Source organism: Aotus nancymaae, unplaced genomic scaffold (genome assembly GCF_030222135.1).
Source record: "Aotus nancymaae isolate 86718 unplaced genomic scaffold, 86718_ANA_hifiasm-v0.15.2.pri h1tg000028l, whole genome shotgun sequence".
NCBI classification, from domain to species: Eukaryota; Metazoa; Chordata; class Mammalia; order Primates; family Aotidae; genus Aotus; species Aotus nancymaae.
Genome location: NW_026988441.1, coordinates 40,895,913 through 40,912,254, shown reverse-complemented (window position 1 = coordinate 40,912,254; position 16,342 = coordinate 40,895,913). Strand labels below are relative to the sequence as shown.

Here is a 16,342-nt window from a genome sequence, read left to right as displayed (position 1 = left end):
CCCTCTGAGGGTGTGGCTGGGGGGCAGGAAGGTTGGGCTGGGAGGATTGGGAACACAGGGTCAGGGAGGCAGGGGCCTCTCTGGTTCTGGGGCCCCCAAAGCTGAGTTCAGTTTGAAGAAACCATATGTGCCGAGGACATACACTCAGGAAGGAGGGTGTCAGAATGGGAGAGGGTCTTGGAGAGGGGAGGGGACCCAGAGATGAGGAAGAGCCTCTGAAGTGGGAGGGGCTCAAGAGAAGAGGGAAGCTTGGGGGGTGGGTGGACATGCAGAGGGGTCTCTGAGGAAGGGAGTGCAAACTGAGGGGTTGCTCAGGGTGGGAGAGAGGACATGGAGCTGAGATGGGGCTTAGAGAAGGGATCAGATCACAAGGGACAGAGCTCCGTGGGGAGGGGACTTTGGGGGTTCAGAGATGGGGAAGAGGCCTTGTTTATGGGAGTGGGTGGACAGATCACTGAATCTGGAGTCCAGAAAGTCTTCACTCACCATGACCTTACACAGATAACTTCTCTCTTAGACAAATAACAGAAACCTCCATGTCAACATCTGTAGAATGGGGTGAAAATTGCACCTGTCTCTGAAGCTTGTTGGGCAGCTGTGCTGTGATTAGAAAACCTGGCATTTGGCCAGGTGCAGTGGCTCATGCCTGTCATCCCAGCACTTCGGGAGGCCGAAGCGGGCGGATCATGAGGTCAGGCGATCCAGACCAGGTGCTGGGAGGCCGAGGCGGACGGATCATGAGGTCAGGCGATCCAGACCATCCTGGCTAACATGGTGAAACCCCGTCTCTACTAAAAGTACAAAAAAAATTAACCAGGCGTGGCGGCATGCACCTGTAGTCCCAGCTACTTGGGAAGCTGAGGCAGGAGAATCGCTTGAACCCGGGAGGCGGAGGCTGCAGTGAGTCGAGATCGCACCGCTGCACTCCAGCCTGGCGACAGAGCGAGACTCTGCCTCAAAAAAAAAGAAAAAGAAAAAGAAAACCGGGTGTTTTTCAAGTGTGTTCTCTGCTGAAACTCAAAAGTCAGAAGAGTAGAAAGAACACTTCGGAACCCACAGGGCTCGGGGGGCGTGGGGATCTATTTCAAGTTTGTCTGACTTGGAAAAAGCTCTGAGACCAGCAGTCTTTCCCACTCCAGACGCCCCTCTGTGTTGGTGGAAGTTGGCCACTTCCTTCTGGTCCCTTCTGTTCAGCAGGTTTCTCCATTTCCTCCATGTGTCCCTCCCCATGTGGGGAGATACTGTGGTCCCCTGTCTGGAGAGAGACAGAACAAGACATAGACACTTCTGGCCCTGAGACAGAGGGAGGAAGGAGCCCAGAGGAGTGGGAAGAGTCCCTGCATGGGGACTTTTAAGTTGGGTTTTGAAGGTTGAATAGGAGTTTGCCACAGACATCAGGTTGGGAGAAGGGTTCTGTCCCAGGACCAGTGGAGATACAAATGCCTCCCCAGCTCTCACTTCCCTGGAACCTGCTCTCAAATATCCGAATTAGCTCATACCTAGAACTGGGTATGTTGTGAGGGTTGGTGCAAGGGAGAATTTGTTTTTTCATTAAACATGATTTTCAGTGCCTGGGGCGGGGGGACAAAAGTGTCTAGAACAATGAATCCAGATGGCAGGCGGGTCCACTCAGGTCTGACCCCACCCAAAGCTCCTGTATGACCCCTCTCAAAGCTCCTGGGAGATGTGGCTAAATGTAGCTGCCTCGGTGTATCAGTCAGCATGCTGAGTAACAAACGGCTCCAGTAATTGTATTTGTTCTTGATTCTGCAAAGCTCAGTGTGGTCTCAGCTGGGCAGTTCTTCTGTTGGCCTCTCTTGGGGTCACTCAGCAGCTTCAGTCAGCTGAGACTCCACTGGGCTTAGCAGGAGAGGAGGGGGAGGGGCCTCCCCTTGGGCTTCTCCACCGGGCAGTCTCAGGCTTCCAAGCGTGGAAGCTACAAGGTCCCTCAAGGCCTAGGCTCAGAACTCTCACAACTTAACTTCCACCACATTCTGTGGGTCACAGCAAGTCACTTGGCCAAGTTCAAGTGCCAGGAGTGGGAAAATAGACTGTAGTTCTTGATGGTAGGAACTGCAAAGTCACGTCGTGTAAAGAGACTGGAGGAATTGGGCCCATCGCATTTGGGGAAGCAAGGAGGTTTCCCGAAGCAAGGGATATTGTTGTTGGGTTTTGAGGGCTAACTAAGAGTTCGCCACACAAGTCCCGTTGTAGGCAGGGCCGTGTGTCATTTGCTTTGACTGGGGTATTAGTGGGGTGCTGAGGGCTGGCGGTGGGAGGTGAGCCGGGCTGCACGGCAGAGCTCGGGCAAAGCCCCCGCCCACCACACTCCCACCGTTGAGCCTGACTTTTCCCTTCCCCCTCTCTCTGCAGATGGCGCGGCCAATCCAGGTGAAGCCTGCGGACAGCGAAAGCCGCGGAGGTAGTTGTCATCTCTCTGTGGCTGCCAGGCTGGGGGTTGGCGGAGGAATGGGAGAAGGAAAATCTCTTCCTTCCTCTCTCCCCCAAAGGGACAGTGGCGGAGGCCTGTGGATCTGGAACTGGCCTCCCTGCCTCAAAGCATGCAGTAGTCGTATGCCTGCTCACACACCTCTTGGTGGGGGGAGAGGCAGGGGTTCCAGAGAGCAGCAGGGGCTATGTCCATAGACCCCAAGGGAGGATGGAGGGGTCTAGCCAGGTCCAGCTGCCTCCCCCCTAGAATTTGAAATACCCTACTCCCTTCAGGGTGCAATAGTCGGGGGGCTTTAAACACAGGCGATGGGGGCCTGAAGGGCTGTGGATTGCTCTCTGGGGTCTCTGTGTGCAAATGTTTGTGTGCTGGTATGTGCATGCTTGAATGTGTGTGTATATGAGTGCACACCCGGCTTGCCTGCGTGCAGATGTGTGTGAGTCTGTGCACGTGTGCATTTTTGTTTCTGCAGATGGTGCACATGAGCACGCACGTACGGTGTGCGGTGGGATGCCTTCCTGCCCGCGTGCATGTGCGTGTGCCCGGCCTGCGCATGGGCGTGTTTGCACGTGTGTGCTTGACTGTGGGAGGCTGCCCACTGGGGTCTGTATGGGGCTGGAGCTTGGTGTCAGGACGTCCCCCTGGCGGGGGCATACTCGGCTGTTCCTTGGGACCCAACGCTAGTCATTCTTGGAAATGTGTGTATTTCTTCTCCACCTCAAGTGGAGACTGAAGAGGGGCAGCCAGACTTGGTTGAGGGGTGTGGGGCAGGAGTGTTAGGACCTCTAGGTATATGTAGGAGCCCGGTAAAGGCCCTCTGGGCTGGGAGCCCCTTTCACACTTTCCACCCTGGCTGCCAGCGTGGGACAGGGCGTAGCGAGGTGCGGTCCGTATGCCTCCACTCTATTTCTCTCTCTCTCCATCGCCCTCTGTGTGTCTCTTTCTCCTTCTTCTCTCTCTGTCTCTTCGTCCCTCTTATTCTCTCTCTGTCTCTCGCAGTCTCTCTCGCACGTGCTGTCTCTGATCTGTCTCTCTCTGCCTGATTCTCCATCTCTCTGCTGGTTTCTCTCTCTCCTTCCCACCCCCATGAGTGACAGCTGCCGAGAGTGGTTTCCATAGTAACCCAGCTCGCCGTCCCTCGGAGATGAAGCCACCACGTTCCCCATTACCAGGGAGCATGCGATTACCCAAAGGGGCAGAGCTCACACAGGAGAGGCTGGCCCAGCCCCTGCCTCAGACCAGGTTCCAGCCCAGCCCCAACCGGCAGAGGGTCCAGGCTGCCAGGGCCCCTGGTCCTGTGAGCACGTGAACCCTCACTCCCTTCCACAGATGGTGACTGCCTGTCCCCTCTTGATCCCGACAAGGTTGGGCAGGGGCCTCTGCTGGGCACCAAGAGGGTCCAGGGACCGTCAGTGCCCATCTCCGCCTGGCAGGTACGGAGGGCAGACAGAAAGACAGACAGACGGGGACCCAGGCCCGGCGAGACAGCTCCTAGCCGTAGTGTTCGGTGCGGGCTGAGTGCACCAGAGGGAGAGGTCTTCTCCGCCTGGAGGGGGAGCAGTGGAGCAGAGACCCCAAAAAACTGCAGGGAGTGCATTCCAGGCGGGCGCGCCGCCTGGGCAAAAGCCCGGAGATGGGAACCTGCAGGGCCCGTGGGAGGGTGGAGAGATCCGGGGCAAGGAAAGGGCGCGGCTGGGTCCTCCCTCGCAGGCGCAGAACTGGAACCGGCAGGACCCGGGCGCCGCATCTTCCTGCCCTGCCGCCTCCACTCTGCTGGAGGGAAGGAGGGAGAGAAATCCCGGAGGCCCTCCCGGAGGCCGGGGACTCGGCTGAGGTGGGTGTCGCCGCCCACAGGGGACCGGAAGCTGTTCGTGGGGATGCTGAACAAGCAGCAGTCAGAGGAGGACGTGCTGCGGCTGTTCCAGCCCTTCGGGGTCATCGACGAGTGCACCGTGCTCCGGGGGCCTGACGGCAGCAGCAAAGGTGACGGGCGGGGCCGGGGCGGGACTGCGAGAGGGGCGGGGCTGGCACTGGGGGTGGGGCCTTTGAGGAGGGTGGGGCCTGGAGCGTGGGGAGGAGCCGGCTATAGGGTGGGACCCTGGGGAGGGGCGGGGCTTCTCCAGGGGTGGAGTCTATAGTGAAGCTGCAGGAGCGGGGCCTGGGGTGGGGAATTGCAGGGGCGGGCCTTGGGAGGGGCTAGAGCTGCAGTATGGGGAGGAGCTGGCTCTGGGGTGGGACCCTGGGAAGGGGCGGGGCTTCTCCAGGGGTGGGGTCTGGGTGAGGCTGCAGGGGGCGGATCCTTGGGAGGAGGTGGGGCTGCAGGGTGGAGTGGAGCTGGCTCTGGGGGCGGGGCCTGGGGGCAAGACTCCAAGGAGGGGAGGGGCTTTACCAAAGGTGGGCCCTTGGGGAGGGCTGGGGCTGCAGAGTAGGGAGGAGCTGGCCCTGGAGAGGCCCGAGGTTTCATCAGAGGTGAAGTCCGTGGGTGAGGCTGCAGAAGTGGGGTGTTGGGTAGAGGAGGGGCTACAGGGAGGGGTGGAATTCGTAGGGTTAGGAGGGACTGGCTCCAGAGGGAGGGGCCGTGGGAAGGAGAGGGGACATGGGAGAGGGGCCATGGGAGAGGGCGGGGCTGAGCACACAGTGAGTGGGGCTGGCCAGGTGGGGCGGGGCGAGGCCCATAGGAGGCTGGGGCTGGTGGCGAGGAGCTGGTTCACAGGGGTGGGGTTGGGTAGAGACTGGTCCCGCACGATCCTACCTGCATGCTCTCTCTGCATGCTGGCTCTGGGGACGGGCCCTGAAGAGGGGCGGGGCTGCGGTGGGGAGGGCGGGGATGCAGAGGCGTGGCCTTGAATGGGGCGTGGTTGGGGAGGGGCAGGGCTTCTCCAGGGGCTGCAGGTGAGTGGTAATGCAGGGGCGTGGCCTTGGGATGAGGCAGGGTCTGGAGAGGGGCGGGGCTTCTCCAGGGACACAGTTACCTGTGTCCTGTGGTCTCGGATGGGTCCACCTGACTGTTCGTAGAACTGTTTCTGCCCGGTTCTGTCTGAGTCTGTATGATTTGTCCATATGACTGACTGTGGTGGTCTCTGCCTGTCTGGCTATCTTCCTTCTTGAGAGTTCAAATGACGGTGTCTGGTGGTCTCTATCCACAGAGCTCATCTGGAACCGACCACTCTGGTCTTTTCTACCTTACTAGGACTGAATGTGTCCGATGGTTTCAGAGCATTGCCTGGTTCTTCCTTTTTAAAACTGAGATGTCATCCACATCCCACCAAATTCACCCTTTTAAAATGCCCAGTAAGGCGGGGCGTAGTGGCTCATGCCTGTAATCCCAGTACTGTGGGAGGCCAAGGCGGGTGGATCACTTGAGGTCAGGAGTTCAAGACCAGCCTGGCCAACACGGCAAAACCCCATCTCTACCAAAAATACAAAAATTAACCGGGCGTGGTGGCAGACACCTGTAATCCCAGCTAGTCGGGAGGCTGAGGCCTCCGGGAGGTGGAGATTGCAGTGAGTTGAGATGGTACCATTGCATTCCAGCCTGGGCAACAGAGCGAGACTTCACCTAAAAAAGAAAATGTACAATGAAGTGCTTTTTTTTCTATTCATAAAGCCGAGCAACTATCACCACTATGTAATTCCAGAACATTCCACCCCCTCCCCCCACAATATGGCTGGTCCCTCCATAGTACTCTATCAGTCTGGAGCTGGGTCTGGTGGCCTCTGCCTGTTCTATGACTTTGTCCGTGGGACTGTGTTTGCATTAGCCTGTGTCTGGTGGTCTCTGGTGGTCTGTCTGCTTATATGGCTCTGTCTGGGTCTGCTCAGGTCTGGCGGTTGATCATTTCCATCTATCTGGCTGGGTCAGACAGGTCCGTCTGTCTGGACCCGCACATGTCTCTGCTGACTCTGCCCATGGGACTGTGTGTCCCGCGGTCTGTCACTTTAACTCCACATATCTGATTTTAACTATCTGGACTTTGATCCTGTCATTTGTTCTGATGGACGGGACCTCGTCCCTGACGGTGCCCAGCTTTGCACTGTCCATCTGGCTGTATGCTTCACAAACTCTGTGTCTGACCATCTAACCAGCTATCCGGATGGCTGGCTGAGTTTCTGCCGGACTAAATGAACAAATGGCAGGCTGGCTGGCTGGCTGCATGAGTGACCAGCTCTTCGTCTAACTCTGTGGCCGTCTATCTGTGCGATTCTCCTCCATTCTGACCCTTGGTCTGGCTGATTGTCCAGCTATCTGTCTGAGCAAATGACTGGCTGTCTTTCTGTCATCAACTCTCCCTGGGAGCATGTCTGACACTGGCCATATAGGTTTCTCTGTCCCCTCTCCTGTGTCCCCTACTCCACCAGTCCTGTGTCCCCATCACTTCTCTATCTCCTTCTCTCGGAGCAGGCTGTGCTTTCGTGAAGTTCTCCTCCCACACAGAGGCTCAGGCGGCCATCCACGCCTTGCATGGGAGCCAGACCATGCCGGTGAGTTGCAGCTGCCCTTGGCCGTGGGGGTGGGCGTGGGAAAGGGGTGAGGGGGACAGGGATGAGACAGGCCATGGCCTTACCATCACTGTCATCCAGTAGCCCCTGGCTGTCCTTCAGAGGGAGCACAAGTGGAGAGAGAGGTGCAGTCCCTGACTGTGGTCCCGTGCGTGGGGTATATGCATGTGGGTGTGTGGAGATGTGGAGGTGAGTATGCATCAAAGTGTGTGTGTGTGCATGGATGTATTCCAAGTGTGCGTGTGTGGGTGAGTGTACACATTTGTGTGTGAGTGTGCCTGAGAGAGTGCATGCATGCATGTGTGTGTGAGTGCATGTTTGAGCCTGTCATCACTGGTCGGAGAGTGTTATGTGAGTGCTGTGTGCACGAGGGGTGTGTGTGAATACAGATGGATAAGTGTGCCATTGTGTGCTAGTGTGTAGATACTGGCACATGTGTGTGTTTATGTGAGTGCCCGTGTGTGTTTCTACATGTGTGTGAGTGTGCCCAGGCCCTGGGGGAGGAAGTGCATGTGTGTGCATCTGCAGGTGCGTTTGCGGGCAGGTGTGTGTGTGTGTGTGCCCGTGTGAGTGTCAGTATTGTGGGTGATTGTGTACACGTTTGTGAGTATATGCAGGTGTGTGTGAGTATAGATTGTGAGTGTGTGTGTATATGTGTACATGTAAGGGTGTCCTAGAGGGGAGACACCTGGGTTGGATTTGCTGAGGACAAGAAGAAAGGCTGGGAGGTGGCAACGGCAGCCCGGAGGAGCCTGGACTTTCTCCTAGGGCAGTGGGGAGCCACAGATGGTTTAGAGCAAGGGAGGAGACCGGCCAGGTTGATTGCAGATATCCTTTGGGGCTGATGTAGGGGATGGGCAGGGTGCAAGACTGGAGGTTGGGAAGCCAGGGAGGAGCCTAGGGCAAGGTCCAGCTGAGGGAGGAGGCGGCCTGGGCTGGGGCCAGGTGGATGGGGTGGAGGTCTATCAGAAAACAGACGGTAGGGGAAGCCTGGATGGGAGCCATGGACTCACTGGGTGAGGTAGGGATGGGGACCGGGGACAGGTCCCAGGGTCTGCAGCAGTAAGCAGCTGGCGGGACCAAGGAGTCACTGGGGATGGCCCTTCCCCTGAGGATGGAGTCCCCGGGGGCCATCGTCCCTACACACACATTTCCAAATCTGCTACAAGGAAGATGGCGCCTGGGAGGAATGACCCTCCCCTCTCAGCTCTGAAAACCCAAAGGGGAGGGGCTTAGCTCAGCACAAGGGTAAGTGTTCTCAAGCTCAGAGACATCAGGGACAGGGCTGGTAGGCGTCTGGAGGAGTGAGTTCTCTATCAAAGGGGGCAGGTCAGCCAAGACAGGGAAGCTACAGGGTGCATTCTGCTGGGAGACAGTTCATCAGGGAGGAACTGGTCCAAGGGGAAGATATTTTTCTTCTTAAGCCCAAATCAGGGTATGTGGGGTGGGAATGGCCTCCTGGGCCCCTGACTCCAGGCCTCTCTCTCTCTCTTTTTTTCTTTTTTTTTTTTTTTTTGAGATGGAGTCTTGACCTGTTGCCCAGGCTAGAGTGCAGTGGTGAGATCTTGGCTCACTGCAACCTCCGCCTCCCAAGTTCAAGTGATTCTGCTGCCTCAGCCTCCTAAGTAGCTGGGGTTACAGGGACGTGTCACCACACCTGGCTAATTTTTGTATTTTTAGTAGAGACCGGGTTTTGCCATGTTAGCCAGGCTGGTATCGAACTCATGACCTCAGGTGATTTGCCTACCTCGGCCTCCCAAAGTGCTGGGATTACAGGCGTGAGCCACCGTGCCCGGCCACCAGGCTTCTCTTGACACCGATATCAGGACCTGTTGCCATGTCCTGACTGCACAGTCAGACACCCCCTTGCTCACCACTGTCTCAGCTGCCCAGGGCTGCCTGTTGGCAGATTTCAGCTGTGTGGCACCTGTCCCATGGGGTGGGATGGCAGTCACATGGTTTCTGTCTGTGCTTCAGCAAAGCAGGGCCCCCTGTCCCTAGTGGTGGCAGCCTTCCGCTGTCCACTGGGTGGATGGATCACAGGTTCATCTGCTTGCACAGGGCACAAAACACCGGGGCTGAACTCCCTGCTAGCTCCTGGCACGGGGCACAGAGTCAGGATCATGTACTTGTCCCACGTCCTTCCTCTCCTGTGGCCGGAGTCTCACCTGCTCTCAGGTGTGAGAGTTGGAGGGTCATCCGTCTGTGCCCGAGTTGTTCCTTTCTGGAGAAGGGAGTTTCAGGTGTGGGGTGACAAAAGCAGGGTCGTCCACCTGAACCTACTGTTTTCCTTCGGAAGTGGGTTTCTCACCTGTTCTCAGGTGAGCAGAAGTCATAGGTGCCTCCATCTGTGGCTTTTCTCCCATCTGTTTTGAGTGTGTGGCTGACAGTCAGGGCCCCCACCTGTGCCCCATCACAGCCCCCCAGGTCTGGGCGCTGCACCTGTGCAAACGCTGCTGGGCCCAGGATGCTCCACGCAGTCCTTGCTGCGGCCCCTGCTCCTGGGACCGGGGGCCTGTGGACATGGCTGACAGCCACTGGCATTATGCCCCTCACCCAGGGGGCCTGAGCTGGTGTGGATCCAGGGACCCCAGAGTCCTGGCTACCTCCCAGCCCGTTTCCCTCCCTGCTCGCTGCTGCCCCTGCAGGGAGCCTCCTCCAGCCTGGTGGTCAAGTTCGCCGACACGGACAAGGAACGGACGCTCCGGCGCATGCAGCAGATGGTGGGCCAGCTGGGAATCCTGACGCCCTCCCTCACACTGCCCTTCAGCCCCTACAGTGCCTACGCCCAGGCTGTGAGTGACCCAGTGATGGCTTCGGGGGTCCGGCTCCATCTCTCCCGTCTCTTTCTACTCTCTGTCGGGGGCTCCTGCCTCTTGGCCCATCTCCTGTCTCTCCCTCCATCTCCCTGACTCAGGGTCCTGTCCTGGTGTGGCTGAACCCCAACTCCAAATGGAGACCAAGCTTAGACCGAGCCCCTAAATCCAGAAGACTGAGCCCTAATCTCAAATTAACACCAAATCTTGGACTGAGCCCCAGAACCTGGCTGTGCCCCACATCTAGATTAGGCCCAACTCTGGCTGAACCTCCAAATCCAGACTGACCCCAAACTGATACCTGACCTGACCAAGCTCCGCCTTGGCTGAGACCTGATCCCAAGTTGAGCCCAGCTCCTGACTGAACCCCTATCCCAGGCAGAGCCTCAATTTCTTTTTTTTTTTTCTTTTTTTTTTTTTTTGAGACGGAGTCTCGCTCTTGTTACCCAGGCTGGAGTGCAATGGCGCGATCTCGGCTCACCGCAACCTCCACCTCCTGGGTTCAGGCAATTCTCCTGCCTCAGCCTCCTGAGTAGCTGGGATTACAGGCACGCGCCACCATGCCCAGCTAATTTTTTGTATTTTTAGTAGAGACGGGGTTTCACCATGTTGACCAGGATGGTCTCGATCTCTTGACCTCATGATCCACCCACCTCGGCCTCCCAAAGTGCTGGGATTACAGGCGTGAGCCACCGCGCCCGGCCGAGCCTCAATTTCTAACTAAACTTTGATCCTACATGGAGCCTTGATCTCAGTCTGAGCCTTACTTCCTAACTGAGCCCTGATCCTATACTGAAACTTAATCCCAGGCCGAGCCTCACTTCCTAACTAAGCCCTGATCCTAGTCTGAGCCTTGATCCCAGGCTGAGCCTCACTTCCTAACTGATCCCTGCTCCCAGGCTGAGTTCCAATTCCTAACTGATCCCTGCTCCCAGGCAGAGCCTTGATCCCAGGCTGAGCTCCAATTCTGATCCCAGCCTGAGCCAAAATACCCATCCTGACTTCCCCTCTTGAGGGGAACCAAGCCTCCCCTCGTGAGCCATAATCTCAGGCCAGGCGTCACGCCAACTGTGACACTTCTTCACCTCCAGCTCATGCAACAGCAGACAACAGTGCTGTCCACCTCGGGCAGCTACCTGAGTCCCGGCGTGGCCTTCTCACCCTGTCACATCCAGCAGATCGGCGCCGTCAGCCTCAATGGGCTGCCTGCCACACCCATCGCTCCTGCCTCTGGTGAGCCTCTGCCAGGAGCCCAAGGATGAATGGGCAGGGCCGGGGCCAGAACCAGCCTCCCCATGACCCTCTTCTGCTCCACAGGGCTGCACTCACCCCCGCTGCTGGGCACCACCGCCGTGCCCGGCCTCGTGGCTCCCATCACCAATGGCTTTGCAGGTGTCGTGCCCTTTCCAGGTGGGCACCCTGCCCTGGAAACCGTCTATGCCAATGGCCTTGTGCCCTACCCAGGTAACTCGGGGTGGTCCTCTGGGGCCTAGGAGAGTGTCAGGGAGTGGAGATGGTGTTTCTGGAAAAGTAGGAGTCCCTGCATCACAGTGCCCAGGGAACAGCAGGGCAGGCGAAAGGGTGTCTCGGCTGAGCAGATAAGAGCTGTAGACACAGAAAGAGGCCATGGCAGGGTGGCAACACTTCAAAACGGTGCATCTGGGTGTTTCTGAGCTTAAATTCCAGTTCATTGACCCTGGGTGGGCTCCTTAAGTCTCTGAGCCTCAGTTGCTCATCTGGGAAAAGGAGCAGATAATATTAATAGCCTCATAAAGTTGCATCAACAATTTAATCCATGTGCGGAAGGTTTCACATGCCACCTGGTTCCAGGAATGGCACCATCAGTTTTTGTTTTGCTTTGTTTTGTTTTTTTGAGACAGGGTCTCACTGTCACCCAGGCTGGAGTGCAGTGGCACAATCTCAGCTCACTGCAACTTCTTCCTCCCTGGTTCAAGTGATTCTCCTGCCTCAGCCTCCTGAGTAGCTGGGATTACAAGTGCATGCCACCACGCCCAGCTATTTTTTGTATTTTTAGTAGAGATGGGGTTTCACCATGTTGATCAGGCTGGTCTCGAACTCCTGACCTTGTGATCTGCCTGCCTCAGCCTCCCTAAGTGCTGGGATTACAGGTGTGAACCACCGTGCCCGGCCTGATTTCACGACTTTTTGCATGCACTTTGTGTATGTGGGGGGGGGGGTTCATTGCCATTATGTCACAGATATAGACTTGTGTGTCCCCCACGGCGAAGATACAGAGCTGCTCCACGGCCCCCAAGTGAACTCCATGCTACCCCCTTTGGAGTCACCGCCACCGCCACCATCCCCTGCCTTCTAGCACACTGTCTCTATTCGAGCAGAATTTTTTGGTTGAATTTTTACCCAGACTCATCAGCTTTGGTGGCCTGGACAACCTCTTCCCTCCCCCTCCCCCTTTCCTTAGTGGTAGCAAGAAGGCCACAGCTGGATGGGGGAACCCCAGGGCGTCTGATGAGCAAACTGAAGTGGAGAGGGAGACGGGGCAGGGGATGGGGGCAGGTGGCGATTTGAGGTGGACGCTGAAGTCCTGGTGAACCCAGAGAATAGAGAGGAGTGAAGGGTCCCCTTGGGAGGCAAAGGGGTCGGGATAGGGAGAGAGAGATGGGGACGATGGTGAACTGTCTCTGGAGTCCGAGAAACCCCATGCCAGTTCAGCTCCTGTCGTTTGCTATCTGAGTGGGCCTGTGCCAGTGGCTTCACCTTCCTTGGCCTCAGCTTCCTGGTACTACAGAGGGTTTAGCACAGAGGCGAAGCTGGGGGGTGCGTTGGTTGCTCTCTTTCTGGCTCCTAAGGATCGGGGGTGGATGGAAGACTTCTGCTGCCCCCGCCCCACTTAGCTCCTCCGTCTGTTCTGCAGCTCAGAGCCCGACTGTGGCCGAGACACTGCATCCTGCCTTCTCCGGAGTCCAGCAGTACACAGGTAGGAGGCAGCCCGCGTGCCCACGCTGGGCTCTGGCCCCGCCCCCGCGGCCCGCCCCGGCCTTGTTCTTCTGTGCCTAGCCACGCCTCCTACCTCTGGTCCCGCCCCTCAGGGCACACCCTTAGCCTCTTGTCCCCTATGCAACCCCTGGCCCTGTTCCTGGTTCCACCTCACCAACAGGTATAGCCGCCCTTAAGGTCAGCGCTTACCCCTGGCCTCACCCTCTCACATTCTGTGCTGGGGAGAGGCGGTTCCCCTTGACCACGCCTCCAGCCCTGACCCAACCCCAGCTCTCGGCCCCGCCGCTTACCTCCCTCCTTCAGCTTCTAGCCCCGCCCCTCACATGCTGCCTTTACTCTGACCACGCCTCTCTGGAAAAGCCCTGCCCCTACCTCTGGCTCTACTTCCTAAGGCCTGGCTGTGACCCCGCCCTCTGCTGCGGCCCCGCCCCTCAACTCATGGTCCTGCCCACATAGCCCTCCATCAAGTCACGGCCCCGCCCCACTCTTCCTCTTCACCCTGATCTTGGCCGCGCCCTTCACTGTGGCCCCACCCCTCAAGCAATAGTCCCACCCACTCTGCGCTGACCTATGACCTTGGCCCCGCCCTCTGCTGTGGCCCGCCCTCTGCTGTGGCCCACCCCCTGTACCCCTCTCCTCATGCCATGGGGTCCACCGCCACCCCTAACCCACGCCGCCTCTTTGTCTTGGCCCTGCCCTCCACCATGGCCCCGCCCCTCAGGCAATAGCCCCACTTCATTTTGTCCTTGTGTTCTCGGGCCCGCCCTCTGACATGGCCCCGCCCTCCACACCCCAGCGCCATGGCCAAACCCATTCCCGTTTTGGCCCGCCCTCTCTTGTGGCCCCGCCCCGCCCCGCCCCAACGCCAGGGGCGCCCACGTGGCCTCACGCCCCTCCTCGCCCTGTGTCTTGCTCCGGTCTCCGCAGCCATGTACCCCACCGCGGCCATCACGCCCATCGCGCACAGCGTCCCCCAGCCGCCGCCCCTCCTGCAGCAGCAGCAGCGAGAAGGTGAGGCGGCCGCGACCTCCCCTGGGCGCCAGCCCCGCCCTCTGCCCGCCCCGTCCACCTCCAGGCTCCTTGTCTGGCCCGGGCGTCTGGGACCCGCAGGGCTGAGAGTGCTGCCTGGGAGCTGGACGGGTCAGAGTTGAGTCCTGGTGCAGTCGCTGGCCCCGTGGGTGTTCTCGGGTAACGGAATCTCCCTCTGTTTCCTCTTCTGAAAAGAGAACCATGCTCGCCCCGACCCCATAGGAATAGCAGTGACTTCCTACCAACCTTCTCCAGAACCAAGAGTGACTCTCTGGATTTTTTGGAGAGGAAACCCTTTTTGAGGATGGGGCATGGCACGATGAGGTATCTCAGGTAAACTGAGGCCTCCCCAGTAAAGCTAAAGCTGTCGAGGGAGGGAGGGAGGGATTAGATTCTGGAGTCTGACAGGGTTCAAATCCACACAGATCTTGCCACGTGTGATAGCTCCCGCCTGTAATTACATAGCGTTTTGGGAGGCCAAGGTGGGAGAATTACTTGAGCCCAGGAGTCCAAGACTAGCCTGGCTTAGCAAGACCCCATGTCTAAAAAAAAAACAAAAAATTAACCAGGAGCTGTGGTGCACACCTGTAGTCCCAACTACTCAGGAGGCTGGGGCAGGAGGACCACTTGAGCCGGGGAGGTCAAGGCTGCAGTGAGCTACTATCTCCCTACTGCGCTCCAGGCTGGGTGAGAGAGTGAGACCCCATCTCAAAAAAAAAAAGAAAGAAAAAAAAATCCCAAGCTGGTAACAACCTAAGTGTTGTAGATCAGCAGGAAGATGGATAAATAAATTAGGATGGATCAGCACAATGGAATACTATACAGCAGTGAAAAAGGATAAAGACACAATGACACAGGGTAACTTCACAAGCGGAAAACTGAGTGAAGGAAGCCAGATACAAGAGACTGCACTTAAATGAACTTTAAAAACAGCGGGCCAATTGAGGTGGCTTACGCCTGTAATCCTAGTATTTTGGGAGGCTGAGATGGGTGGATTGCCTGAGCTCAAGAGTTTGAGACCAGCCTGGCCAACCTGGCAAAACCCTGTGTCTACTAAAAATACAAAAAATTAGCTGGGCGTGGTGGCAGGTGCCTGTAATCCCAAGTACTGGGGAAACTGAGGCACAAGAATTGCTTGAACCGGAGAGGTGGAGTTTGCAGTGAATCAAGATTGTACCATTTCAGCCTGGACGACAGAGCAAAACTCTGTCAATCAATCAATAAATAAGCCAGCCAGCCAGGCGTGGTGGCTCACGCCTGTATTCCCAGCACTTTGGGAGGCTGAGGCGGGGGGATCACAAGGTCAGGAGATTGAGACCATCTTGGCTAACACAGTGAAAACCTGTCTCTACTAAAAATATGAAAAATTAGCTGGGCATGGTGGCATGTGCTTGTAATCCCAGCTACTTGGGAGGCTGAGGCAGGAGAATCCCTTGAACCTGGGAGGTGGAGGTTGCAGTGAGCCGAAATCACTCCACTGCATTCCAGCCTGGACAACAGAGCAGACTCCGTCTCAAAAAAAAAAAAAAAAAAAAACTCAGGTACGGTGGTTCAAGCCTGTAATCCCAGCACTTTGGGAGGCCAAGTTGGGTGGATCACCTGAGGTCAAGAGTTTAAGACAAGCCTGGCCAACATGGTGAAACCCTGTCTCTACTAAAAATACAAAAATAAGCTGGGCATGGTGGTGCGCACCTGTAATCCCAGCTACTCCGGAGGCTGAGGCAGGAGAATTACTTGAACCAGGAGGTGGAGGTTGCAGTGAGCCGAGATTGAGCCACATGACTCCAGCCTGGGCAACAGAGCGAGACTCCATCTCAAAAAGATTAAATAAATAAAATTTAAAAAATGAAAACAAGGGAAAACTTGCTGGATGCGGTGGCTCACGTCTGTAATCCAGCACTTTGGGAGGCCAAGGCAGGAGGAACACTTGAACCCAAGGCAGTGAGCCGAGATCACGCCACTGCACTCCAGCCTGGGCGGCAGAGGGAGACCGTCTCAAAACAGCAACAAAAAATTAAAAAACAAAAACAAAAAAACCTTTATCAGTGACATGTTAAGAGAAAAGAGAGATGGGGAACTAGTAGAAACAGTGGCACTGTTTTCTACATGTTATGTGGTTTAGAAATGAATGATACTGGCCCAGCACGGTGGCTCACACCTGTAATCCCAACACTTGGGGAGGCTGAGAGATTGAGACCATCCTGGCCAACGTGGTGAAACCCCGTCTCTATTAAAAAGTACAAAAATTAGCCGTGTGTGGTGGTGCGCACCTGCAGTCCCAGCTACTCGGGAGGCTGAGGCAGGAGAATCACTTGAACCCAGGAGGTGGAGGTTGCAGTGAGCCAAGATGTCGCCACTACACTTGAGCCTGGTGACAGTGCAAGATTCCATCTCAAAAAACAACAAAAAACTCCATCCTGTTGATGGGCCTTAATTTATATTCTCCTGTATAAAATAAAAAAATCTGTAGACACAAAATCATAAAATATGTGTAAGATACAAAATATGTATTTTGTATAAAAGGCGGGGTTTCACCATGGTGGGCATGGTGGCGGGCACCTGTAGTCCCAGC

At 56.7% G+C, this 16,342-nt stretch overlaps 1 protein-coding gene across 5 annotated transcripts in view; it reads left to right on the top strand.

The window, feature by feature from the left end:
* CELF5 (CUGBP Elav-like family member 5) overlaps positions 1-16,342 on the top strand; it is a 71,669-nt gene that overhangs the window by 45,962 nt on the left and 9,365 nt on the right. For 4 of the 5 annotated variants that reach the window (XM_064382103.1, XM_064382105.1, XM_064382106.1 and 1 more), the window contains 8 exons: positions 2,374-2,425; positions 4,304-4,432; positions 6,852-6,931; positions 9,598-9,744; positions 10,857-10,998; positions 11,083-11,229; positions 12,659-12,721; positions 13,669-13,752. In XM_064382103.1, coding sequence (XP_064238173.1) covers positions 2,374-2,425; positions 4,304-4,432; positions 6,852-6,931; positions 9,598-9,744; positions 10,857-10,998; positions 11,083-11,229; positions 12,659-12,721; positions 13,669-13,752 — 844 coding nt within the window. The remainder of the gene's footprint in view (positions 1-2,373; positions 2,426-4,303; positions 4,433-6,851; positions 6,932-9,597; positions 9,745-10,856; positions 10,999-11,082; positions 11,230-12,658; positions 12,722-13,668; positions 13,753-16,342) is intronic. The other variant, XM_064382104.1, reaches the window with a different exon arrangement.